The sequence below is a fragment of the Dromiciops gliroides genome, chromosome X, assembly GCF_019393635.1.
Source record: "Dromiciops gliroides isolate mDroGli1 chromosome X, mDroGli1.pri, whole genome shotgun sequence".
NCBI lineage: Eukaryota > Metazoa > Chordata > Mammalia > Microbiotheria > Microbiotheriidae > Dromiciops > Dromiciops gliroides.
In genome coordinates this window covers 45454604-45481279 of record NC_057867.1, presented here as the reverse complement: position 1 = coordinate 45481279, position 26676 = coordinate 45454604, and the positions used below count along the sequence as shown (strand labels likewise).

The following is a 26676-nucleotide window of genomic DNA, read 5'->3' as shown; positions in this document are numbered from 1 at the left end:
TCAAGGAAAACAATAATGGCAAACTTTGGAACTGATCAATGCAGTGACCACTCAGGACTTCCAATGACTTTTAGCAAAGAGCTGGCCAACTATTAGTGTGGAATGAATGGGCTACAGCTACTTTGTCATGCATGGCTAACACATAGATTGGTTTTGCTTAAGTTGTTACAAGGGGGAGTTCTGTGGAGGGGAGATCATAGGAACATCGATTTAGAACAAGGAAGGGAATCACTGAAGTCATCTAGTGCAATCTTCCGGTTATTTCACAGATGAGAAAACTGAGGTACAGAGAGATTGTCATATGCCCAAGGTCACACGGGTAGCAAGTAGTGGAGTTAGGATTCAAACCCAAGCCCTTTGATTCCAGACAGAGAAATCTGACAATTTCATTGAAAAGTGAGAGTAAATGTAAAAAACAAATCAATTTTTTCAAAGTAAAACCCACCTTAGGTTCCTAACCCAGAGGCTTAGACTCCTGGGAAGTGCCTAGACTCCTCTGGGTAGAACAACCTGGCTTAGGGCCAGGTTCAGGAAGTCCAGGATGAGAAGGCCTCTGACTTGGTATGGGGAGGGAGAGGGAGAACCAGTTTCTGGCTGGCATTTTCTTCCCTGAAGGTTGCAGATTGAAGGATTTGAGGCAGGGGCTGCTCTCAGCTCTGGGGGGACTGGGGGGAATGCCGTGAGGTCGCCTCACTATAGGCTCTGGCCCAGGGTGGCCACGAGGGCAGCCACCAGCAGGAGGGTCAGTGAGGTGGGAAGGTGGGCCCTGCTGCTGCTGCTGTAGGCCAGTGGCTGCGTATTCTCCAAAAGCCACTCATGCTCTTCTTTCAAGTTCCGCTGCTGTAGCTCAGGACCAATTTTCTGCCGGATGGTCTCATAGTATTGGTTCAGGTACTTGAGCTGGGGGTTGCCAAAGAGAAGACAGAATTGTGAGAGCCAAGGTGGTTCAAGGTGAAATGTTGTTTGAGGGAGGAGGGGAGCAAAGCTGGGGATCAGGCTCCCTCAGAGCCTCCCCGTGGTCCCTTCTGCTGCCCTCCCCCCAGCTCATATGCCCTCCCACTCTGGCCAGGCTATCTGAGTTATCAAATCAGGACCAGAAGCATCCTCTCACCCATTCTCAAGTGACATGGGCGTTTTCCCAAAGGCTCTGGGAGATGATATTTCCCTCCTGACAAATATGTAAACTGTCAGTGACTTTCGTTGACCATGGGTATCATGGGATCCTAGATTTTGAGCTAGAGGGGATCTCAGAGGCCATCCAATCCAACCTCCTTTTACTTTTTTTTTTTCAGGGCAATGAGGGTTAAGTGACTTTCCCAAGGTCACACAGCTAGTAAGTGTCAAGTGTCTGAGGCCAGATTTGAACTCAGGTCCTCCTGAATCCAGGGCCGGTGCTTTATCCACTGCTCCACCTAGCTGCCCCTTTTTTTCCAACCTCCTTTTACAAAAGTGGAAACTGAGGCCCAATGTTGCACAGATAGTATACATCAGAAGTGGGATTTGAACCAGTCCCTCTACCTCCCAAACCAGTGCTCTTTCCACTGATATTCTGATGCCAGGAAGGAGGAGAGAGCAATGCTGGGGCAGGCTGGCAAGGTGAGTGTATCTATGTGACTACTTAGCGAATCCTATACTGTCAGAACTAGGAGGGACTTTGGGCCATAGAATATTGAATGTCAGACCTAGAAACAAATTTGTAAATTATCTATTTCCACCTACCTAGAGAAGGGAAGGTAGCTGAGCAAACTCACCCAGATAGGGTGAAAAAGCAGAGGAAGTGCTCAAATCCAGGTCCAGCCCAGCCCACTAGGGCACTCGCTGCCTATGGACGAGGGCTCTGGGGGCTTTGAGGACACAGTTTTTACCTGATCTGGCAGCAGCAGGCTAGTATCGATGAGGTTCCGACTGTAGGGTACCAGGGACAACACCTCAAAGGTCAGGTAGGATCCTCCATACTTGAGGGAAGAGACAGCAGGAAGAGAGTAAGGAGGTGAAGTTAGGGCAGGGCAAGCAAGACCTCTGTCCAAGTCAGCCTCAGGATCATAGCCTGCCTCTGTGTGTGTGTGTACCAGAAAATACCATCAGCCCAAGGGCCTGGGTGGTGGATGGGGTAGGGTCTTCTGGGTACTTATTTCCCTACTACCAGCTTATAGTAACAGAAAAAATGAAAACAACAGCTCCTATTTCTGTAGCACATTATACTTTATAAAATGTTTTCCCTATGAAGTAGTGAGTACAAATACTCCATCATGCTCATTTCGCAGATGAAGAAACAGTCTTATAGGAAGGGAAGTGACTTACCCAGGGTCACAAATCTATTAAGTGTCAGACAAATGGCCTCCTGATTCTCTGTCCAACATGTTTTCAGTATAACAGGCTGTCATTCATAGCTCCCCAAGTTTTAGTGCCTATCCCTCCCCTCCATCTCCCAAAGATCCAAGAAATTCCATCTGTTTTCTAGTAAGCCAAGTAGAACTCACAAGAAATGCTTGTCCACTGTCTCTCCCTCCCCACCCACTTAGCCCATGACCGTTCCCACACTTGGCTGGATCGTTGGTATATACAACCCCAGTGGTAAGTTACCTTGGTCTGAGCTTCTACCACCAGAGCCACATCTTCGATACGGATCCCAAATTCTCCATCTTGGTAGTAACCGGGTTCTGGGGGGCAGAGATAAACCAGTGAGATCATGGAGGGTGGTAGGGTCAGGGAGAGAGCAAGGGGGAGGCCTGAGATGCTGACAGACTCAGGCCGGCCCTCTGGGCCTAAGAATGAGCACCAGTGGGTGACGGGATCCTATCTTTAGAGATTTTCCCATCCCTGCACCCATTATTTTAAAGAAAATGAAACCAGAGAGGACATTAAGTGACTGGCTTGGATCAAACCCCAGCTCTTTTCTTTCTAAGTCCAGTGCTCTTTCCTCTATGCCCAGAGGGAAAACTAGGGAGGTGCCTCTTGAACTCTGTCCCAAGGCCTAGGCTACCTGCCACAGGGAAGAAAAAGGGGCCAAATTTAACTCAAATACTCCCTCAGCAGCTAAGAAGTCCTTATAGTTATTGGTCTGTATAGTCAAGCACGGTTTCTCCAGTGACAACATATGGCAGGAGAGCCAGACTCTAAGGAAAGCTGAGCCCCGCAATTGGTGCTTTGGAATCACAGGGCTGGAGAAAGCTTCTGAGAGTCCCTTGGACAGCAAGGGGGTCAAATCAGCTGATACTTAAAGAAAGGTCAAACACTGAAGCTGGGGCCCGATGTGTGGACATGACTGAACCCCCACCCCCACCCCGGCTTCAGAGGAGCCCTAAGAGTGACTAATGCCTCTCCTCCTCCACTGATTTTGGCTTAATTACTCCTATTGCCACATAATGATTCCAGAGTTGATTAGAAGGGTATTTCTTGCTGCTTGCCCCATTGCTAATTACACTTGGGGAAGGACCATTCTCTCTGCTCTCTACCGAGCTAGGGAGAGTTGTCTCATAGACCACAGTTAGGGGAACTAGGGGTCATACCTATGGATGTGAACATGCCTTTGGTCATAGCAATGTTATTGGATTGGAAGCCCACTGGCCCTGGAAAGGGAAGAGAGACATGGTGACCAGGGTATCTTTCTGGGTACAATGTAGAAGGCTCAGTGCTGGGAAATAAGGGCTCAGTGATGGGTGGGGGGAGTCTCAGGGAAGGGGAGAGGAGGGGAGCACAGTGTTAGGAATGATGGCTCACCAAGAGGATTAGGGGCTGGGTAAGGGCACCAAGGGTTTGGTGAAGAGATGTCAGGCTGGTTGAAGGGGATGGGGGCTCGATAAGACCTGCTAGCCTAGGCCAAGGGACTGGCAGCTAGGTGCCAAAAGGATTGGGGGCCTTGGGAGGCAGATGAGGGCATCTGATGGCCTGAGGCCTGGGAAGGTTTCAGAGGAAGTCAGTATCCTGGAGCTGGGAGGGCACTCACTTCCATGCTGCCCCAGGCTCAAGGAATCCTGGGACAAATGGGGCGAGGAGTGAGTGAGGAGGGCAGCTGGGCACTGCCTGCTCACTGGTGTCTCAGGGCAGGACTGGCGGGGGGTGGAAGTTGGGCACATAAGGGGAGGGTTGGGGAACAGCATAGTTCTAGAACAGGAAGGGGCTCTTTGAGGCGTCTAGTCCGACCTCTTCATTTTGCAGATGAGGACACCGAGGGTCATCTGACCCTTGTAAAAAAAGTAAAGTAAGCTGCCCAAGGTCTCACAGGTAGGGAATGGAAGATCTAGCACTTAGAGCTCTGAGCTCCCAGCCAGGTCACCTACATTCATGTACGGAGAGGAAGTTGCCAATGCCATGCCCTGTGCCATGGCCATAATTGAGACCAGCTTCCCACAGGGCTCTTCGGGCAAAAGCCTCCACTACTCGCCCTGGAAGAGAAATGGTACTGAGTTAGGGATGTCCAGATGTGGCTGTTGGCCAGGTATCCTCTGGCCTTACTGTTCCAAGAATAACCCTCAAGTGATTTGTACTCATTGGAGGGAAGAAAACTAAGCATGGGGCAGGGATGGTGATGCCATGGGGGATGGGCAAAGGGAGGAAGGGCAGTAGAGTCTAAGCTAATTGCCTGGCATTCAAGGTTTGCTCCAGTTAGGCCTTGCTGGGCCCCTTCCCCCTTCCTTGCCCTTTCTCCAGCCAGGCTGGCTTCCTCACTGGCCTTTCCACCCGCCCCTACCCTTCTGCTACTCTTGGCTTGGCTTGGGCCCTTCTTCCTCTCCGGGGCCTCCTACCTGGCCTTCCAGAACTAGCACAACCTCCCAGCTCCCTCCAGGAAGTCTTTTCTGACTGCTCCCGCCCACGAGATCAGCTCTCCTTCCTCTGACTTGCGAAACAATCTAGCACTTATTAAAAAGCGTTATTTTCTATCATTCTCTCATTATTCACAGGCTCCTCAGAGGCCATCTAATCCATCACAGAGGAGGAGGCCCAGGGAGGGGAAGGTCATACAGAGGACAAGTGACAGAGCCCAGGTTGGAATTGTTGCTGCCTGAATATTGGGTCCAAATTTTATGTTATGATGTCTTTTAAGAACTGGGTGGTGGGACAGCAGGGAGCACAGGCCCAAGGCCTCAAGGTGGGTACCCTGGGGGGTGGGGGGAAAGGGAGACCACAGACCCATCTGGCCAACCTCTGAACTGTCCTGAAATAGAATCCCAAAGCTCCCTCTGGGACCCACCTGATGTGGAGGAGGGGAAGACAAGTCTAGACAGGTCGATGTTTCCCATCAGCACCCTGGTATAGGCTTCCTAGAGGGGAAAGGATTGGTCAACATACAGGAGATCAGTGACAGAAGTAGAGCAGGGAGACCTTGGAGTTGGGGAGCCAGTGACAAAGGAGACTACCAGAAATGGAAGGGCTCTCACACATCATTGAGCCCAACCCCCTCATTTAATAGAAGAAGAAACTGAGGCCCAGAGAAAGAAAAGAACTTTCCCGAGGGCATATAGTTAGGCAAGCTCAGATGTATGATTGGAACCCAGCTCTGCTGACTCCAGAACCAGTGCTCCTTCCCCTGTATCACAGCGCTTCTTTCTTGTGGAGGATGAGGCAAAATTAGTATCCAAAATTTGACAGGTAGTGGGGTCAATGTGTGTATGCATGTATTGTGTATATGTGTGTATGCTGTACATGCATGTGTGTGGCACATCCATGCATGTGTATATGTGTGCATGTGTATATGGTGTATATGCACACACTGTGTATTATACAGGTGTATGTATATGTATGAGTCTGTGTGTATACATGTAGGTACATGTATATGTATATAATATATATATGTGTGGTGTGTGACCTGAAGTTCTATTCAATTTTCCAACTTTGACTAGCCTACAAGGTACTGCCACATGGCCATACTCAGCTGGCAGCAGGAGGGAATACTCAGGACACGGCATGTGGGGCAAGGGTTGTGTGGCTGGGGGCTGAAAGCTTGACCCTAGGGCATTCATCAGGCCTTAGTTGGATTGAACAATTGATGGGGTTTCCTTAAGCTCACACATTCCATCTGAAGGAGTGCCAGATAGGAGAAACATGGGGGATGACCACCCCATCATCTTCAAGAAGAGGAAATCACAGCCATTTAAGCAGTTAGGTTGGCCCCAGCCAGACTGTGGATGCTGAGGAACTGACATTTTACCCAGGGGCAATGGGAACCTCCTGATGGTGCTCTAGGAAGATTACTTGGGCAACTGTATGGAAGATGGGTTGGAGAGGGAAGAACCTGAGTCAGCATATTATTGTTATTATTTTTTGGGGTGAGGCAATTGGGGTTAAGTGACTTGCCCAAGGTCACACAGCTAGTAAATGTCCCGTGTCTGAGGCAGGATTTGAATTCAGATCCTCCTGAATCCAGGGTCGGTGCTCTATCCATTGCGCCACCTAGGTGCCCCGTCAGCATATTATTTTAACAGCCCAGGGGAGCACTGATGAGGGATTAGATGAGGGTGGTTGGCTGGGTGAGCATCAAGAAGGGGACAGATGGGAGAGACGTGTAGAGGGTCCAATCCTTTATTGTCTACAGTTATTTTAAATGGAATTTCTCTTTCTATCTGTTGTTGCTGGGCTTTGTCATCATATAAAGAAATGATGATGATTTATGTGGGTTTATTTTATATCCTGCAACTTTGTTAAGCTTGTTTCAAGTAGTTTTGGGGTTGATTCTTTAGGATTCTCTAAGTATACCATCATATCATTTGCACAGAGTGATAGTTTTGTTTCCTCCTTGCCTATTCTAATTCCTTCAATTTCTTTTTCTTCTCTTATTGCTAAAGCCAACGTCTCTACTACAATATTGAATAATAGTGGTGATAATGGACATCCTTGTTTCACCCCTGATCTTACTGAGAACGTTTCTAACCTATCCCTATTACATCTAATGCTTGCTGGTGGTTTTAGATAGATACTGTTAATCATCTTAAGGAAAGCTCCATTTATTCCTATGCTCTCTAGTCTTTTTAATAGGGAATGGGTGCTGAATTTTGTCAAAAGCTCTCTCTGCATCTATTGAGAAAATCATATGATTTCATTTAGTTTTGTTATTGATGTGCTTGATTATGCTGATAGTTTTCCCAATATTGAACTAGCCTTGCACTCCTGGTATAAATCCCAGGTAGAATCCTTTAGACCTAGAAAATAATTGGAAATTGAGGAGGAGGCAGAGGGAAGAGCCAAAGGTGGCTCCAATGGTTTTCAATCTAGGTGATTGGAGGGGATGGTGGTGTCTTTGACAGAAAATGGGAAGTTTAGCAGCTAGGTGGCACAGTGGATAAAGCACCAGTCTTGGATTCAGGAGGACCTGAGTTCAAATCCAGCCTCAGACACTTGACACTTACTAGCTGTGTGACTCTGGGCAAGTCACTTAACCCTTATTGCCCTGAAAAAAAAAGATAATCAGAAAATGGGAAGTTTGGAGGAAGGATGGGTTCAGGTGAGGAGGAATGAAGAGAATTTGGTTCGGACACATTGAGTTTGAGATGCCAATACCATATCCAAGTAGGCAGTTGGTGAAATGGAAATGGAGTTGAGAGATGAGATGTATAGCGGTCTACATAGAGGTGAGTAGATGAGCCCACTGAGAGAGTATTGAGGGAGATCGGAAGGGGGCCCAAGAAAGAGCTTTCAGGGTGTCCTTAGTAGGCAGGAGATGGATGATAGAATGGCAGAAGGAACAGTGACCTACAGAAGGGGGAGGAGAACCAGGAGTTTGGTTGTATGAGGAAGAAGATGAAGAATGTGACACACCTCCTGATGGACAAGTGATAGCTTCATTACGCACAACGAGACACACATTTTTGGACCTGACCAATACGGGAGTTTGTTTTATAAGATTATGCATATTTGTTACAAGGGTTTTTTTCTTTTTTCCCAGTGAAGGGGAGGTGGGAAGGAGAGAAAATTAATGTTTAATTGAAAATTATTAATTAAAAAAAGAAAAGGAGGGGGAGGGAGGAAGGGAGGGAGAGAAAAGAGGGAGAGGATGAGACTATGATAAAGGGGGTAAGGTCCCAGAGGAGCTGGGAAGGAATGTGATAAAGGGCCCAAATGGAGTTTTCATCTCTCCCTACTCCAGTAATATCAGGTTTCAAAGCTGGGAGCTGAAAGTACGTATAGGGGGAAGGGGCTGAAATGCTAGGGTCTGCTTTGTACCTTTTGGAAAGAAGAAGGGATCCCCCAGTGGACTGTCCTGGTGATGTCTGTTGTTCCATCCCTGCAGGAAAAGGAAAAACCCTTTGGTCACGTTCCAACCCGAGCTTTGTGGCAGTGGGAGCCCATATAGGTGAAGGAGCACGGTCTAGTCATGGACCTCCATTGCCTGTAGGGTCTTGACCCAACTCCCTTGGCTGAAAATGGGCAACTATGGGGGCAGCTAGGTGGTGCTATAGTGGATAAAGTACTGGCCCTGGATTCAGTAGGACCTGTGTTCAAATCTGACCTCAGACACTTAATACCTATTAGCTGTGTGACCCTGGGCAAGTCACTTAACCCTCATCGCCCTGCACCCCCCCCTCCAAAAAAAAAAGAAAGAAAGAAAGAAAAAGGAAAAAAAAGAAAATGTGGAACTAGATGAGGAGAGAGTGGAGAGATCAAGATTAACTATCTTGATCTATGGGGCTGGAGGAGAGAGCTTGCTTGATAGAATTGATGGAAAGAGGGAATAGGGAGAGGATTTGTGATTTCATTGGGACAGGGATATCCCTGAATGGAAAATTTCCCTCTAGCAATGCAGTTCAGCACTTGTGCAATTTATCCTCTTAAAGAATTGTCCTGGGGCAGCTAGGTGGCACAGTGGATAGAGCACCAGCCCTGGAGTCAGGAGTACCTGAGTTCAAATCCGACCTCAGACACTTAACACTTACTAGCTGTGTGACCCTGGGCAAGTCACTTAGCCCCCATTGCCACACTTTAAAAAAAATCTGTAAAAAAAAAAAAAAAGAATTGTCCTGAGAAGTTTAGTGACTTGCACGGAGCCAGATAGCCAGGATGTGCTCCAGAAAAGTCGGGTGTAAGATGAATTGTTGTAAGTTGAGATTTATTTGAAATTCAATAGAGACACTGGATGTCAGAGTTGGAACGGCCCTTAGAACATAAAATGTCAGACCTGGAAGGGACCTTAGAGATCACTTAGTCCAATACCCTTATTATTTTACAAAGGAAGAAAGGCCTGGAAAAGTCAAGTGACTTGCCCAAAGTCACATAGCTGGTAAATGAAAGAGCTAAGTTTCCTGATCCCCGATGCACTGGGCTGTACTCTCTATCTGACTTGATCTGTAGCTATGGACAAAGGTTACCAAGGCAAAATTCTCAGTTCTGGAAGCTCTCCCTGCCCCATTGCATCCTTGGAGGAGTTCAGGATCCATGGGTTCCCAGGAATCGGGTCACTGGAGGGGAGGGCTCTCACTTGGATGAAGGGAAGAAGAGGAAGAGAGATGACTGTGAACCAACCCAGCCTCTCCCTGAGTTGAGTAAGCCTGAAACTCAAACCAGCCTCTCTCACTCATCACTCCCCCGGCTTCCCTTCCCTTTACTAGGACACTTTCCAAGATTTCGACACTCATTGATGGATGGAAGTGGTTGATTCATCTCTCTGGGGCCAAATGGTGCTCTTGCTTATAGGCTCTGCTTGGGGGCCGCCTCCTCCACGGAGCTCACCCTTAGCAACCCAGCGACCAATGTTCTTTTCCTTTTCACATTTCCCTGGTCTCCCTTGGTCTCGGTCACGTTTGCTCCCCTCTGCCCTCCTTGCTTCATACTCATCAGGGTAAATACTGTACCTGCCTACTGAAAGGCTTGCTGTTTCCTATGTATTTTTCTCTATCCTCAATCTTTATTTTTTATTCTTCTTTTTCCTTATGTGTTTGACAAACACCAGCAGAGATGAGCATTTCCACATAGGAAGAACAGAAAAGCAGGATTATATATGACACTTTGAATTTGTTATATACACTTTGGGTTTTTAAAAAAACATATTCATTTTAACCAACAGTGTGACAACAGGACCCTACTCATCTATGCCCCCTTCTAAACTTCCTTTTGCTCTCTTCTGTATACTGTAAGAATGGTTCATTGACAAGCTTTTCTCCCTTTGGCATCTCTACTTCTCAAAGCTCTACCATGGCCATAAAGTTTGTAGGTGCCTAGATCCAGAGTTGAAATGAAGCTCAGAGGCTGTGTAGTCCAGCCTCTTCATTTTATGTATCAGGAAAGGTAAGAAACTTGTCCAAGGTCACATAGGTGGAAAGTCTCAGAGGTGAGATTTGAACCCAGGTCCTCTGACTCCAGGGGGAACGAGGTGGCACAGTGGATAGAGCACTGGACTCATCTTCCTGAGTTCAAATCTAGCCTCAAACACTTAATAGCTGTGTGACCCTGGGCAAGTCATTTAGCCCTGTTGGCCTCAGTTTCCTTATCTGTAAAATGAGCTAGTGAAGGAAATGGTAGCTCCACTATCTCTGCCAAGAAAAAGTCAGACATGACTGAAAAGCAACTGAACAACAACAAGCCCTGATTCCAGAGCTAGGGTCTTTCTCACTGTACTTAGCATGCTGCTTCCATATTTATATTCATGTATCTTGTCTCTCCCTCCTCCCCCCCCCCAATAGAATTTAAGCTCCTTGAGGACAGGGGCTGTTTTGGTCTTTGTCCATCTTTCCCCAGTACCTGATTCAATTGAAGGGGTTTTTTTGGTTTGCTTTTATTCTTATTTTTAAGGAAGAGGGAGACAGGACTACATTTGTAGGCATCAGGGAGGGAGCCAGTACAGAGGACAAGACTGAAAGATGACAGAGAGGGTGGAGGGAATGATTGATGGGGCAAGCTCCTGAAAGAGGTGCTATATTAGAACATGGAGTCAACGGATGTTAGAGCTGGGAGGGATCGTAAACCAGAGAATGTTAGAGTTGAAAAGACTTTAGAGACCATTTAACTTAACCCATTCTGTACAAACAGGGAAACTGAGGCTCAGGGAAGGGAAGGAACTTGCTCCAGGATTTCATTGATGTAGGGAACTCCCAGTGGGGAGACTCCCTCTACCAATGCCTAATGACAAGTGCTCTGTTCCAAGTCATGCAGTGAATCAGTGGAAAAGCCAGGCCTAGAACCCAGGACCCCAGGACCCAAGCCAGAGTTCTTTCTACTACCCTAGAGGTTCTTGGAGATTTCAGGAGTCCAGAGGACTTGGATGGAGAAAAGATTACATCTTTATTTCAATATATTTGGTTTCATTTGTGGTTCCATGTATTTTATTTCATGCATTTCAAGACATTATTATGAACAGTGGGGGTCCACAGACTGCCAAAATGGCACAAAACAGTAAGATGCCCTTACACCACACCCAGTTGCATCTTGGTATATCTATTTTGTACAGGATGCTCCCTGAGGGCAGGGAGTGGAATGGTAGTCTTTCCTCAGGTCTGAGGCAGGGGAGAAGGGAAGAGAGAGCACCTATGTGAGTTGGACAGACCTGAGGAGGGGGGAATGACTTACCAATATTGCCCTCCAGAGTCCAGCAGGTACATCTCGTCTCGTGACAGGTTGCGGTGGATCTCCTTGGTTGGACTGAAAATGAAAAGGGGACCTGGTAAAAGAGCAGTTTAAACTTGTTCTCCTGGGGACAGCTAGATGGCACAGTGGATAAAGCACCAGTCCTGAATTCAGGAGGACCTGAGTTCAAATCCAGTCTCAGACACTTGAAACTTACTACCTGTGTGACCCTGGGCAAAGTCACTTAGTCACTTAACCCTCATTGTCCTGAAAAAAAAACTTGTTCTCCTGCCCCTTCTTCATGGAGCCCCAGGACTGCACTATCAATCTAGGGCTGGTCTTATGTATAGAAAGACCATAGGACCACCCATGTGATACGAAGATCACAGTAGGGAGTCCTTGGTGGAGCCAAAATGGCAGATTAGGGGCAGCCACCCAGTTAAACTCTCCCAACATACCTCTCCAACAACTTTAAAATAGCACCTCAAATCAAATGTTGGAGTGGCAGAGTCAACGAAAGGTCAGGGTGAGACATTTTTCAGGCTCAAGAAAACTTAAGAGGTCAGCAGAAGTCTGTGACACTGAGGTGGAGGCCTGTCCAGAGACCCACACACATGGAGACAGCAACAGTAGCTACAGCAACAGCAGCAGCTTCAGGAGCTCTCAGCCTGGAGATGATAAGGGGGTTGGACAGCTGGTCCAGAAAGAGATTATAGGGGACCCTTTGCTGGAAATAGCTGATGCTGATTGGCAACTCTATTGCCCATATGTGTTTCTGGGTTTCAGTTCTGGTGCAGAGAGGAGCACTGGTGGTCGATCACAAGGGAACAAGGGCCCTGGTTGCAGTTCCAAAGCAAAGAGGAGTGCTAGCACCTGTGGCTGCACAGGACCAGGGGTTCTTCCTTGATTAAGACCAGAGTGCAGACCAAGAGAGCCATGACCATACCTCCCCCAGGATCACACTATGTTGGAAGCACCAAAAACTTGCAGACCTCCAGAACTAGCTCTGAAAACAGCAGCATGAAAAAGCCCGAACCTTGGGACAGTGCCTCCCCACTCCCAGGTGAGGAGAGCCCACCTTTAACATAAAATTCAAAGTTAAGAAATAGGCTAGAGGGGCAGCTAGGTGGTACAGTAGATAGAGCACCGGCCCTGGAGTCAGGAGGACCTGAGTTCAAATCCGGCCTCAGACACTTAACATTTACTAGCTGTGTGACCCTGGGCAAGTCACTTAACCCCAATCGCCTCACTTAAAAAAAATTAAAAAAAAAAAAGAAATAGGCTAGAAAAATGAGCAAGCTACACACACGCACACACACACACACACACACAGAACTTAACCATAAAAAGATAGTAAAATGGCAGGGAAGATCAAGATATAAACTCAGAAGAAGACAGCATTGTGGAAACAGCTACAACCGAAGCCTCAATGAAAAATGTGAATTGTCCCCAAACCCATCAAGAATTCTTAGAAGAGTTAAAGAAAGAGACAAGAGTGGTAGAAGAAAATTGGGGGGGGGTGAATGAGCATGATGTAAGAAAATTATGAAAAGAGAATTAACAGCATTGTAAATTAGTCTCAAAAATACTGAATAAAAGAACACCTTAAAAACAGAATTGGTCTAATGGTAAAAGAGGCACAAAAATCCACTAAAGAAAACAACTCCTTAAATAGCAGAATTGGCAAAGTAGAAAAAGAGGTATAGGCAGTTTTCAGAATAAGAAATCAAAACTCTCTATAGTCATATAAAATGCTCTAAATCACTAATGATTAGAGAAATGTAAATTAAAATAACTCTGAGATACCATCTCACACCTATCAGAAATGACAAATGCTGGAGGAGTTGAGGGAAAAATAGTAGTAATGAACTAGTCCAACCATTCTGGAGAACAACTTGGAACTATGCCCAAAGGGCTATAAAACTCTGCATAGCTTTTGGCCTAGAAATACTAGGTCTGTATCCCAAAGACATAAAAAAGGAAAAGGACCTATTTGTACAAAAATATTTATAGCAGCTCTTTTTGTAGTGGCAAAGAATTGGAAACTGAGGGGATGCTCATTAATTGGGGAATGGCTGAACAAGTTATGGCATATGATTGTGATGGAATACTACTGTGCTATAAGAAATGATGAGGAGGGTGGTTTCAGAAAATGGGGCAAGACCTATATGAACTGATGCAAAATGAAGTGAGAAGAACCAGGAGATCATTGTGCATGGGGACAGCAATGTTGTCATGATGATTAACTGTGAAAGATTTGGCTACTCTGATCAATACAGTGATCTAAGACAATTCCAAAGGATTCATGATGAAAAATGCTATCCACTTCCAGAGAGAGAACTTATGAACTCAGAGAACAAATTGAAGTATAATTTCCTCACTCAATTTTTTTGTGTTTTTAAAAAACATGGTTAATATGGAAATGTCTTTGCATGATTTCATATGCATAATGGAAATCATATTGCTTGCCTCCTCAATGGATGGGGAAGGTAATGGGAGGGAGGAAGAGATTGGGAACTCAAAATGTAAGAAAAGAATGCTGAAAAGAAATAAATGTTAAAAGAAGAAAGGACTCCCTTCTCTTTTCCTCCCTCCCCCAATTGTATCAGCAGTTCCCTGCCTTTGAACTCAGGTCCTCCTGAATCCAGGGCCCGTGCTTTCTCCACTATGCCACCTAGCTGCCCCACCCCCTTTTCTTTTTTCTTTAGAATTTTTTATTTTCCCAAATTATGTGTAAAAGGAAGAGTTATTCTTGTATGAATTAGTGAACCATGTTAGTTAGCTGTCAACTAATAGAGGAGGGCCCTGAAAGGACAAGACACAAGACATATCTGCTAGTGTTGATGAGGGAAAGGAAAAGGAAGGGAGACAGAATCATAGGATGAGATGGGGGAAGGGCCTTAGAAATTTTCTAGTCCAATCTCCTCATTCTACAGACTGAGAAAATGTAGTTGGGGGAAATAACTTGTCCAAAGTCACACAGATAGAGCAGAAAACATGAAATGTGAGGTCCAGAAGCGAACTTACAGAACTTGCAGGTTGCCTAGTCCAACCCCCCCCCCTTTTTTTTTGTAGGAATGTGACTTAGCCAAGGCCAGGTGGAGTCAGTAGCAGAGCTAGGGGAGGGCTGTGGAGTGTGTGTGTGGGGGTGGGGTGTAGGGAGCTTCAGAGACAAATTTGATCCACATCATCACTTAATTCAGGGCTGACCTGACTGAAAGCAGGACCGGGAGGCATCCAATAACCTCCCATAATGGGAACATGGATAGAGGAAGCTTGTCTGGTAGCAAGGGAGGGACTTGCTTGACACAACCGCAGGCCGGGCCTTAGAAGACTCTGGCCAACGCCTCCCTATAGCCCAGCACAAGTCCTGCCAAGTTGGAATAGGGGGGCTGGGCTTGGTGACAGACTGTGGGTGTCAGGAGCCCCCACTATCCCTGGCTTAGGGCAGAGAGATTCATCACCAGACTGGCTTTAGGGGTTTGTTCGTGTGTGAATTTTTCTGCCCTAATAACTCATGTAGACCATCCCCTAAGGTGGGCATGAGCTAGGAGGTGTCTCTGCAGAGGGAGAATCCCCTTCCTCTCCCTGCCCCAACTAGGTCATGGGTACACTAGAGTACAGATGAGTGAGAGAGCAATGAGCAACAGACTGGGAGTCAAGACCAGTTCAGTCACTTAGCTTGGGGTCAGATGATTTAGAGCTGACAGGACCTTAGAACAGAAATTCACAACTGGGAGAGCCCTTAGAACCGAATCAAAGCTGGGAGGGACTTTTGAACAGAGAATCTCAGAATGGACATAGAATGCCAGCATTGGAAGGAACGTTCGAGTTTGGAGAGAACTTGTTCTAAGCTCGGAGCTCAGAACAGAGATCAGAGAACAGACAATGTTGGGGCTGGGGAGGGGGAGGACCTTAAAGATCATGTTGTTGACCTCTCATTTTACAGGAAACCCAGACTCAGGATTGGGGGCAGGGAGGTGCTCATCCCAGGCCCCATGAGTTCTCTACTTCCAGATTCCTAGCTATGTGACCTTGGGCAAGGTACTGAGCCACTTTGAGTCACAGTTTCCCCATCTGTGAAATGGAAGAACCAGACTAGACTGTGTGTGAGGTCTCTTCCAGCTTTAACATTCCTGGTTGCTGGGATTCCCTGACTGTGTTTGTGTGATGTTGTGAGCCATCTGGGCCAAAGAATTCGGCCAAGCCTCCAGATGTTTGGTCTAGAAAGGTGCCAAACATCTGGCTTGCCTGCCCCCTCAGACCTGATCTTGTGCAGCTCGGGCCAGACTAATGGGAAGGTTTTGTGGCTTCTTTCCACACCACAGGTTATCCAACAGAAATAAACGAGAAGAAAGAAAAGATTCAGCCATCGCTTCTGAGCTGTCTCCCGCTCCCCCAGTCCCTCAATGCCCCGGCTCTCACGCAAAGTCCATCCCAAATGACTGGCCTCATGGTTTCTCCCCCCTGAGAGAGCCCACAGTGCTCAGGGTCCCTGACTTCTAAGGGACAGTTAATCCACGCTCATACCTGTAGTGGGCCAGGGCAGCATTCAGGCCGCTGGCTGAGATGGTTTCAAAACTGGGCCCTGCTGAGAATTCTTCTTCTCTGCAGTGAATAAGAAGAGAGTGGGTCTGGAGCTTGACTGGGAGGGGAGGTGTAGGGGGCAGGATCAGGAAGGCTGAGGGGCCAGAATGAGGGCTCCAATGGGCCACTATGTAGTGCAGAATGGGATCTTGAAGGCCATCACCAGACAGCCCCGGTGGAAAAAACACCCATCCCTGGATTTGAAATCAGAAACGCCAGGGTTCAAATCCCAGCTTTGCTGTTGGCTACCTGCATGACCTTCATCAGATCGTTTAACCACTCTTGAGACTCAGTTTCCCTGCTTAGAAAATCAATAATCAATCAACAAGCATTTCGTAAATGCCTGCTCTGTGTCCGGCCTTCTGCTAGGCCCTGGGGATAGCAGAGAGAGGTAAAGCCTCAGGGGGCTTTTTTCTCTCCGGGAGGGAGTTTGACTAGATGATTCTGTGGACCTTTCCAGCTTAGTTGTAGTGTGATTCAACCATGCCTGCTATATATAGCTCCCCCCTCCATTCCATTCCATCTTCACCCTCCTTAAACAATCCCCACTTTGAACACCCAAGTGAATGATTAAAACAGCCTCCTAAGAGGTCTTCATGCCTCAGCTGTCTGCATTCCAACCCTCTCTCCATGTGGCTGCCAGTACAGCTTGGATTTTACAAAGATCTGATCATGCCACTCTACCCAAAAGTCCTCAAGGGCTCCTATTATCTACTGATGCAATTTTTAATTCAATTGCCTGGCATTCAAGGCCTTTCATGAAGTTACAACCTCCCAACCTTTCGCTGGCCTTAACTAGCACTGTTCCCTTCAGTCAAACTGGGTTATCTCTGCTCTTTCCTTAGTCCCCCTGCCTTTCTCTCCCAACATACCCTGAGCCTTCCTACCTCTGTATTCCTGTTCATTTATAATGTCTCCCACCCCAACTCCATTCCAGGCTGGCATTCTGTTTGCTCCTTGCTAACACCTTAACTATGCAGTAACATGTATTGATGTTGCATCCCTTCCTAGGCTAGGAGCTGGGGTGGGGGGGTGGTAGGGATCAGGTTTGGTCTATACCTTGTAGCATACCCCCAACCCCCTCCCCAGCCTTGGGCTCTGCACAGAGCTATCACTTTAGAATGAATACTGGTACAATTGAACCAACCTGGACTGCTTGGCCCCAACTGCCTTGGCCCCCCAAATCCTCCTACTGAGTCCTCCCTACTGAGTCCACCCTACTGGATGTCCTCCAGTGGGGAGAGGGATAGGTTTTCTATTGAGCCACTTAATGTTTAGAAGAAATCCACTCAGGGGGCAGCTAGATGGCACAGTAGATGGAGCACCGGCCCTAGAGTCAGGAGCACCTGAGTTCAAATCTGACCTCAGACACTTGACACTTACCGGCTGGGTGACCCTGGGCAAGTCATTAACCCCAATTGCCTCACACACACAAAAATTAAATTTAAAAACTTTTAAAAAGAAGAAATCTACCCCTATCCATTTAGGACTAAATGGGTCATGGGCTCACGCTGGAAGGGACCTCAGAGGCCCACAAGTCTACCTTCCTCATTTTACAGATGAGGAAACTGAGGCCCATAGAGGGGAAGGGTCACCCAAGGTCACAAAGTGGCAAGTGGTAGAGCCAGGGTTGGATCTCAGGTTATCTTTTCCTATTCTTTCCAAATCAGCCACAGAAGGGGAAACTGAGGCCTAGAGGTATTAGCCAAGCTAGAGCTCAGATCCCAGTCCCCTGGCTCCAAATCTTTTCTCCTGCCCGCCCCTTCCCCACCTCTACTTGGTCTGTACTCTTAGGTGGGCCCCGGAAGCAGGCAGGTGTATCTCTGCTAAACAGGGCTAAGTGATCCAGCCTGAGCCCTAATGCCCACTAATTGTGTGGGCATTAATTGTGCCTAATGCCACATTCCCAAAGCAGCCACTAGGTGTCGCCGTGACACTGGGAACCCCGGGGACAAGAAAGGGGCCAGGGGCGGGGCCAGGGGCTGACCAGACGTGGTCAAGTGTATGGGAATGGAGGGGGTTGGGTGGGGGAAAGAGCCACTTACCCCCGGAACTTGTTCACCTGTTCTGCCCCTGAGAATTCATCCACGGTGCCCTGGGGCACATTCTTCTCCAGCCACACCAGGTACCTGATCACAGCCACAGCATCCCGCACCTAGAGGAAGAAGAGGCTCACGGGTTGCAGGGCTGGGACCCAGGGAAGGGCGAAAAATGTGGGCCCCCTGAGGGAGGAAGGGGTTGGGAAACACAGGCCTTCCAAACCATCTCAGTGGCATAACCGAACCTCCAAATCCACTTCCCCAGCTTCAATGGAGAAGCCCAGAGGGTCTGTCAGGCTCAGGCTGGGGGTCAGAGCCATGAGACTGGGAGGTTTTGCATTTCTTTTCTTTTCAAAAACCACATTTCTATTGATCTTTTGTTTGTTACTCATTTGAGCTTCTCCCTGTATCATCCCTCCTACCTCCCAGAGAGCCATCCCCTCTAACAGACTTTCCCTTTGCAGCTGCTCTTGTGGATGGCTCTGAGGTGTCCAAGCAGGCCGCACCGTGGCCCTTGGTGCCACTGACTTACATGGGCAGCCCTGAGTAGCTCCTGCTCCTTCTCGTTCTTCACTGATTTGGCCACCATCACGGGGGAGTAGGAGTCCTCTACAAGTTTCTCCTGTGCAGGGAATACAGCATGGGAAATAGAAGAAATGATGGTCTCGGGGGGGTACCTTCAGGCCAGTGACCCCCCTGCCCAACCAAAGGTAGGTAGGAAATGCCAGAGCATGGCTGGGGAGAGGGTGACCGAGGTATTCCCCTCACTCTCCAGACCTTCCCCTCAGCTCAATGCCATGCCAGGTCCCCCAACTCCCAGACCCAGAGCCAAAACACCATATCCAAGAAGCAGCCCCTGACTAATCCACCAACTGGGATCACTTCTTCCCTCCAAACTTTGGAACTCCGTCTGCTTGGCACCCGTTCGTCTCCGTACATGTTCTCAAACCTTTTCATGTATGTGTGTGTTTTCTCTCTAGCTCTGTGAACTCCCCAATGGTAGGGATTTTATCTTTCCCTTTCTTGACCCCGCCACTGGTGATTAATAGAATCAAGGTAGCCAGGTGGCACAGTGGATAGAGCACTGCAGGAATTGGAAAGATGTGAATTTGAATCTTGTCTTGGACACTCCCTAGCTGTGTGACCCTGGGCAAGTTACTCAACCCTTGCCTCAATTCTTCATCTGTAAAATAAAATCTGTAGGATGGTCTTATGAAGGTGCTTATCCAATGTTACACAGCTAGAAAGTGGCAGAGACAGGAACTAAACTCACCCCCCTCTAATTCTAAGCCCAGTGATTTTTCTAGTGGCTTTCCTCATCAGGGGACATGGTCAAGGTGTGATGGCTTCAGCACTGGGGACAGAGGCAAGGTGAGTGGAAAGACGGGGACCTTGGAATTTGTCAGGTAACAATAGCATTTGGCATGCCCTTGGCATCCTCACCTGGGGTATGACCCCATAGAGCCCATAGGTGGTGTATTCAGTTCCAATCCAGACCCGTACATCTCCTGCGGCATACTCCTGGACTCTTTCTTGGATCCGGCCATAATCTTCAATTTGTACACACAACGGGCCTGTGCAATCTGAATTCAGGTACTGTAGGACATCACTGCTCAGCCGGCTCGCATTCACAAATAACCTGACAGAAATGGAGAAAAAAGCAGAAAGGCCCCAGATGGGGGGGCTGAGGGACCAGGAGGCAAAGAATTGCTTTCCCTGAGCTGAGACTGGAAAAAATTCCCTGTGGGGTTGGGCCAGGTGGCAGCATCTGGTGAAGGGAGGTTTAGCCCTGTCTATGTGACCTGTGACATTAGAGCCTCTCTCAGATCATCATCCCTTGAGAATGGGATGCTCAGGTGGCTGACACTAGGTTTCCAATTCAAGCTTCCTGAAGAGGTGGAGGCAGGAAGAAAAGGCTGGTGAGTGGACCTTTGGTTCTCCCAGAGATCCACCAGAATCTCCGAATCCCAAAGTCTCAGAATTAGAAGGGCCCTCAGAAGACATTTCATCCAACCTGTGCCTGAATGGGAATTCCCACAATACACCTGTCAAGGAGAGGGGCAACCCACTGCCTCTAGAGGCAGCCCATTCCACTTTTTCCTGACATCAAACTGAAATCTCCCTGCACCCCCCCCACCCCATCAACCCTGACTATCAGGCATGGAGTGGGACCAGGGAACGGCAAACACAAGGCCACAGGGAAAAGGGAACGAGGACTTGTGATCATTGATCTAGAGCTGCCAGGGACTTGAGAGGCCATCTGGTCCAACTCCCCCTATTTTGTAAAAGAGAAAACTGAGGCCCAGGGAGGACCCAAGACCCTGGCCTTTGACTCTAGAGCTCTTTTCTCCCATATCACGGAGGGGAGCTGGCACAAGGAGTCAGAGGAACTTGGTTTAAATCCTGCTTCAGATGCTTAAGTGCATGCATGACCTTGGGCAGGTCACTTAACTTGCCTGGGTCTCAGTTTCCTTTTCTGTATGATGAAGAGGTTGGGCTAGAAGGCCTCGGAGGTCCCTTCTATCTCTAGACCTCTGAGCCTACAGAGCATTGGCTCTGGAGTCAAGTTTGAAGACCTGAGTTTGAATGCCGCCTTGGACATGGCATGCCTGTGTGACCTTTGGCGAGTCATTTACCTTCTTTAGGCCTCGGTTTCCTCACCTAGGAATAAGGGCATTAGACCAGATGGTCTCTAAGGGCCCTTCTGGTTCTACATTGGAGGAATTTCTTGGGGAGACTGGAGGAGATCTCATGAGCATGGCCTTGGGCAAATGAGAGGAGAACATTATGGACGGGGGCAGCATCTAGGTGATGCAGTGGATAAAGCACCGGCCCTGGAGTCAGGAGGACCTGAGTTCAAATCCGACCTCGGATACTTGACACTTACTAGCTGTGTGACCCTGGGCAAGTCACTTAACCCCCATAGCCCCACACAAAAAAGAGAACATTATGGGCTATTGAGAAACACACAGACAGGGTGGGCCACTGAGATAGTAGAGCCAGCTCAAGGTTAAACAAAGAGAGGTCTAGTCCCAAGGCACACCAATGCTAAATTTAGGTCAAGAGTCTGTAGCCATCATGTCAGCAAGCCGGGATGCGTGAGCTTGCTTCAGCCCAGAGGCAAAGCAAGCCCAAATGGGAATGAGGAGCTCATAGTTACTAGAGGTCAATGGGAGGGGAAAGCAGATCAGGGCAGACTGTGACAAGGAGGAAGAGGAAAATGGTACCTGATGGAGGAGTTGGTCAGTAGGGTGTAGGAATAGAAGAAGGGGTTGTAAGGAATATCATTGCTTCGAAGATTGAAGAGCCCTGGGGAACAATCAAGAGTGGCCTTATTAGAGGCTGAACGTGCTGGCAATGGTCATTTCTCAACCCCACTGTTGGCCTTGCTCCCTAAAGACTTTTCTCTAATTCTCCCATCCCCCCTTTACCTAAATGCCCGTATTATTGCTCTCTGTCAATAAGAGAAACTATTATTATTTTTGGGTAGCTAGGTGATGCTGCAGCGGCTAGAGTGCAAGGCCTGGAATCAGGAAGACTTATCTTGCTGAGTTCAAATCTGGCCTCAGACTAGCTGTGTGACCCTGGGCAAGTCACTTCACTCTGCCTCAGTTTCCACATCTGTAAAATGAACTAGAGAAGGAAATGGCAAAGCACTCCAGTATTTTCGCCAAGAAAAATCCCAAATGGGGTCATGAAGAGTGGGACATGACTGAAAAATGACTGAACAATAACAATTATGATCATGGTGATGATGAATGTTTTTGATAGCTGGAATTTTATAGTACTTCAAGGTGACTCAGTGAATAGAGTGCTGGGTCTGGCGTTCAAATCCAGCCTCAGACCCTTGCTTATTGTGTGACCCTGGGCAAGTCACTTCACCTTTGTTTTCCTTAATCTACAGGAGAAGGAAATGGCAAATCCCATGAGTCTAGAGAAGCTTGGACTAGGTACTATGGTAGGGGTGCTAGACTCGGTGTCATAGAGGACAGAACATTTTAGAGGAGGCCTAGACTTTGTACAATACAGAGAAGCTAGGTTGGGTCTCAGAGGGGCCCAGATTGGATCTTCTAGGGTCCCTAGGCTAGGTAATGGGGAGAGGGCTTATGCTGGGTGTCACAGAGGAGTTGGACCAGATGTTAGAGAGTGGCCACAGATTAGAAGTCATAGAGTAGATAAACTCTCTGTGCTCTGCAAGATAAGGTTGTTGGACTTAATGACCTTTGAGGTCCCTTACAACTCTAGGATCTAGGATCTAGGATCCTTTCTGGGCCTTAGTCTCCTCTGTCAAACTGGAGGGTATAGTTGGCTTACTAAGTGACCTCTGAGGACCCTTTCAGATTTCTATTTATGATCCTATGTCTGACCATGAGGGAATCATTTAACCTTCTTGGGACTCAGTTTCCTCATCTGTCAAATGAAGGAAGACCTCAGAGGCCAAGGTCTCTCCTAGCTCTAGACCTAGGATCTACTGTGGGCCTCAGTTCCATCTTCTGGAAACCAAGAGGGCTGGACTCAACATCCTAAAAGTTCCCTTCCATTCCAAAATCTATGATCTTATGAGTAGACTGTAATAAGGGCCAGGATGGATGACTGGGTGTCATGGTGGCAGGGTTGGGGGTTGACACAGAGTGGGGCTCAACTGTGTGTTAGAGCAGATTCCCTGGTCTGGGAATCCAAGAAGGGACTAGACTGTCAGAGAGTAATAGAGGGGTGTGGGGTGGGGGCAGCCAAGGTGTTTTAAAGGAAACAGTCTGGTTTTATAGACGAGATCCCCATAGGCAGTGGAGAAACTTTTGTTTCCAATCATCCTGTGACTAAGACAGGAAAGGTGTTCGGCTACAGATTTGGGGGGTGGGCATAGCCACGGCCCAGGAAGTTCTCCTGGTTTCCTTCCTTTCAGGCTTTTTTAGCTCCTTTGTGCTGGGGGACTTCCTGAGAGAATGGCTTCATGGTGCCATAGTCCCCTTCCCCTTCCTATTCATTCTATCCATGATGACATAGCTTGAAGCGTTTGGCATTTTGGGAAAAAAAGCTGGAGGTCTATGTGAGTGGATTTTGGAGAGGGGAATGGAGCAGAGTCATAACTAGGGCAGGGCAACTGGGCCTTTGCACCGGTGCGTGGGATTTAGAGGACACTGACCTCACTTGTAGGCTTTTGGTATGCTGGAGGTGAGTTTCTCCCTTTCTGGAACTTCCCCCTTTCCCCCCACCCCACCCCTCCTCTACCCTGAAAGCAGCTGCCCCAGTAATAACCTCTCAACTGTGTCTTTGTCTCTGCCTGTTACGATATGGTATCCTGTTCCCCTTCCTCAATTAAACGTGCTTTTTAAACCATTTGCCCTGGGTGCAACCCTCCCCCCCCCTCTCCCCCCAACCCCCACAGTGTTAGCAACCCTGCTTACAAGCTGTCTCATCCAGAGCAGATAGCAGGACGGCTGTGGGGGCTTTTGTGTGCTTTTGCATCTGGTTTCGGATTCCTGTGACTTTATCCTGCCACGTGCTCCCTGGAATCAGAGAGGTCCAAAGAATTCATAAGAGTCCACTGACCTGCACCCAGCCCACCTGATTAGGTACATTCTCTATGGAAGATTCATGGATTCAAGAATTCCATAGGAATCCAGAAGATTCAAGAATCACACAGGATGAGGAGGAGGTGTGGATGAGTGGTGATCTGCACCATTGGAGGGCATACCCGAATTGATGAGATCACTGATCCATTAAAATATTGAAGTATAAGCATAGAGCTGGTGATGTCACTCCTCTGCTCAAAAATCTTCAATGACTCCCTATTGTCTTCTGAACAAAGTTAGAATTCCTTTGCCCAGCCTCTAAGGATTTCCAGAATGTGGCATCAGCTGACCTAGTTCCTTCTATGCAATCTACATACCAGTCAAACTGGACTACTCTCTGCCTTCAAAATATGTCCTGCCACTTCCTGACCCCCCGACTTTGGTGATGCTGTTGCCTATTCCTGGAATTCTCTCCTTTCCCCTCTTCTGGTGAATTCCTACCCATCTGTTAAAGCCCAACTCAAATTCCATTTTCTCAAATGCCTTCTGGGCCATCCCCCCACCCCCTCCTTCCCCCCTACATCCCCTCCACCCCCACCCCCACCCCGGCTCATCTTTTAGAGAAACTTGGTATCTCTCCACGAACCAAGTACAGGACTTGAATAAAAAACTGAATGTTTATTTAATGAATGAATGGCTCAATAACAGTGTTGGGAAGCTCTGTATTCATTGGACTGCCAGTGGCAGTTTTGTGGTGCCAACATTTTGGAGGCCAAAATTTTATTCTTTAGTAACTGTCCCTGCTATACATGCATGCTATCGCTAGGTGGTAGTGGAGAGCCACAGCCATAGAGTCTCTAGCATAAAAGTTCCCAGCCTCTGGGAACTAGAGAGAAACACGGATTCCTATATGCATGTATAAACACACACACATACACACTATATAATTTGTATTTTTGGTCTGGACTTGTGGTTTTATTTGTTGTTTTTTGGTGAGGCAATTGGGGTTAAGTGACTTGCCCAGGGTCACACAGCTAGTAAATGTCAAGTGTCTGAGACCGGATTTGAACTCAGGTCCTCCTGAATCCAGGGCCAGTGCTCTATCCACTGCGCCATCTAAATGCCCCTGGACTTGTGATTTTAAATAGCATGGGGATCTCCTGGTATGAAAACTCCCTCCATTGATGCATATCAGAGTTTCCTGGGGCCCTGAGCAGTTAAGGGACTTGCCCAGGGTCACATAGCCAGGATGGGTCAGAGGCAGAACTCAAAACTCGAGTCTCCCTGACTCCAAGGCCAATTTGTCTTTACTTTCTATGGTGCTATTATATATTTATTTATACATGTGTACTTGTGGTTTATGTTGGTAGAGGAAATTCTCACCCTGGGAATTCTCCATGCTGATGAAATCAATCACAGTCCTGTTCACGGATTCCTGTGCGTATCTATATTTGGTGTGTACCTGCGAGCTCGGCATGCAGGGAGCTCTTGTGAGAGAACTCTCTACTGAGGCAGGGGACAGAGAATCAGCCTGGAGTAAAGAGGACCTGGGTTCAAATCCTGCCTCTGACCCATCCTGGCTGTGGGATCCCGGGCAAGTCACTCATCCTCTCATTGTCCCAGACACATATACCTATATGATATGTATTCTATATGAAAACTCTTCAAAAGAAGAGGGACTTTGATAAAAAAAAAACAAAAGAAGAGGGACCCAAACTTAAAGGGAAAACAGAGAAACATTTGGATAAAATTAATGTAACAAGATGAATGACTTAGTATAGTGCGTGGCACAATGTAAGCTTTTAAAAAATACTCATTCACTCTACCTGTCTATCTATTCTATCTGTCTGTCTGTCCATCCATCCATTCATCTATCCATCTATGTATCCATCCATCCATTCAGTCATCCGTCCTATCTATCTATTTATCCTAGGCGATTATCTTTTCTAAGTGTAACTTCCCTTTCTTTTCACCCTAAAAATGATAACCCTCCTCCTAACTTTAATTCATTTCCGAGTTCACTCCATCACAAAACCCCAACCTGGCCTCTCTACCCTAGGCTTCCTTCTCTCTTGAGTTCTTCCTCCAGCCAGTCCCCAAAGGTACCCCCTTTGTACTCTCCTCCTCTTTGCAATGGCCATGCAAATCCCAATCCCCTTTGGTATCGTTTCCTCTCTAGGAGAGAGATGAAGAAAGTCCATGTCCTCTAACTTCCGATTCCGCAGAGATTGGGGTTAACTCCCACTTTATCAGCCCATGCCTGGCAAGTTTTCTGTAGAAAACTATTTTAAGATACAGAAAGAAGAATTTTTCCAGTTGCAGAATCCAATTTATAAGAGATCAAAAGCTGGCAGGTGTGAACTTGTTATATCACACCTGGTATTTTGAAATCTGTCCCTCCCCCCTTCTTTGCCTCTCACCCACTCAGGAGACTTGTGATATTCCTCACATCCAAGCGGGCCCAGGATTATCCAAGGAGCCTGCTGGGATGGCACTCCCTTGGTGAGTCAGTTAGAGCCCCAGTGCAGGCTGGGACACAGTCATTTATAACTGGGAGCCTGGCCCTATTCCTGCTTAGTGTCATCACTTAGGGGAGTTAAAGGGCACGACATGTTAAAATTACTCCCATGGGGCTGTTTCTGAGCCACGGGCTGACCCCAAAGCCAGGGCCCTAGATGGAGCCCTGACCCTGGTCACCCTAAGCCCAGGCAAGGTGAGGGAATTTAGATGATTCGGTCCAAGCCTGTCCCTGTGGCTAGGAAAATAACTCAGAGGAAGTGTTTATGGTGGGCAAGAGGTAGCATTGCTCTTTACGTCTTTGTGTGTGACGTGAGACAACTCTGCCACAAGTTTTCTCTCTTAACAAGGATGACTTTGGTAGCAAGTTTGCCCTCACTGCAGTGGGCACATTTCCTCTAGGGGCAACACAGGCTGAGAGGAACTGGCCCTTCCCCCTCCCATCTCCCCACGAGGGCTTCTGGGTTCGAATGGCCTTCTCTTTTGGTCTATGCTGCATGAGGCCACTATGGTTAGAGGGGCAGATGAGA

The 26676-nt window shown here is 47.6% G+C and overlaps 1 protein-coding gene across 1 annotated transcript in view; it reads right to left on the bottom strand.

Moving 5' to 3' along the window:
• XPNPEP2 (X-prolyl aminopeptidase 2) overlaps positions 1 to 26676 on the bottom strand; it is a 40076-nt gene continuing 13400 nt past the window's right edge. The window contains exons 8-21 of the mRNA XM_043974868.1: positions 23522 to 23623; positions 21344 to 21425; positions 19560 to 19755; positions 18649 to 18738; positions 18123 to 18232; positions 16021 to 16098; positions 11494 to 11565; positions 8158 to 8218; positions 5192 to 5261; positions 4281 to 4385; positions 3510 to 3569; positions 2584 to 2660; positions 1866 to 1955; positions 1 to 900 (exon numbers count right to left, since the gene is read on the bottom strand). Coding sequence (XP_043830803.1) covers positions 694 to 900; positions 1866 to 1955; positions 2584 to 2660; positions 3510 to 3569; positions 4281 to 4385; positions 5192 to 5261; positions 8158 to 8218; positions 11494 to 11565; positions 16021 to 16098; positions 18123 to 18232; positions 18649 to 18738; positions 19560 to 19755; positions 21344 to 21425; positions 23522 to 23623 — 1400 coding nt within the window. The 3' untranslated portion in view covers positions 1 to 693. The remainder of the gene's footprint in view (positions 901 to 1865; positions 1956 to 2583; positions 2661 to 3509; positions 3570 to 4280; positions 4386 to 5191; positions 5262 to 8157; positions 8219 to 11493; positions 11566 to 16020; positions 16099 to 18122; positions 18233 to 18648; positions 18739 to 19559; positions 19756 to 21343; positions 21426 to 23521; positions 23624 to 26676) is intronic.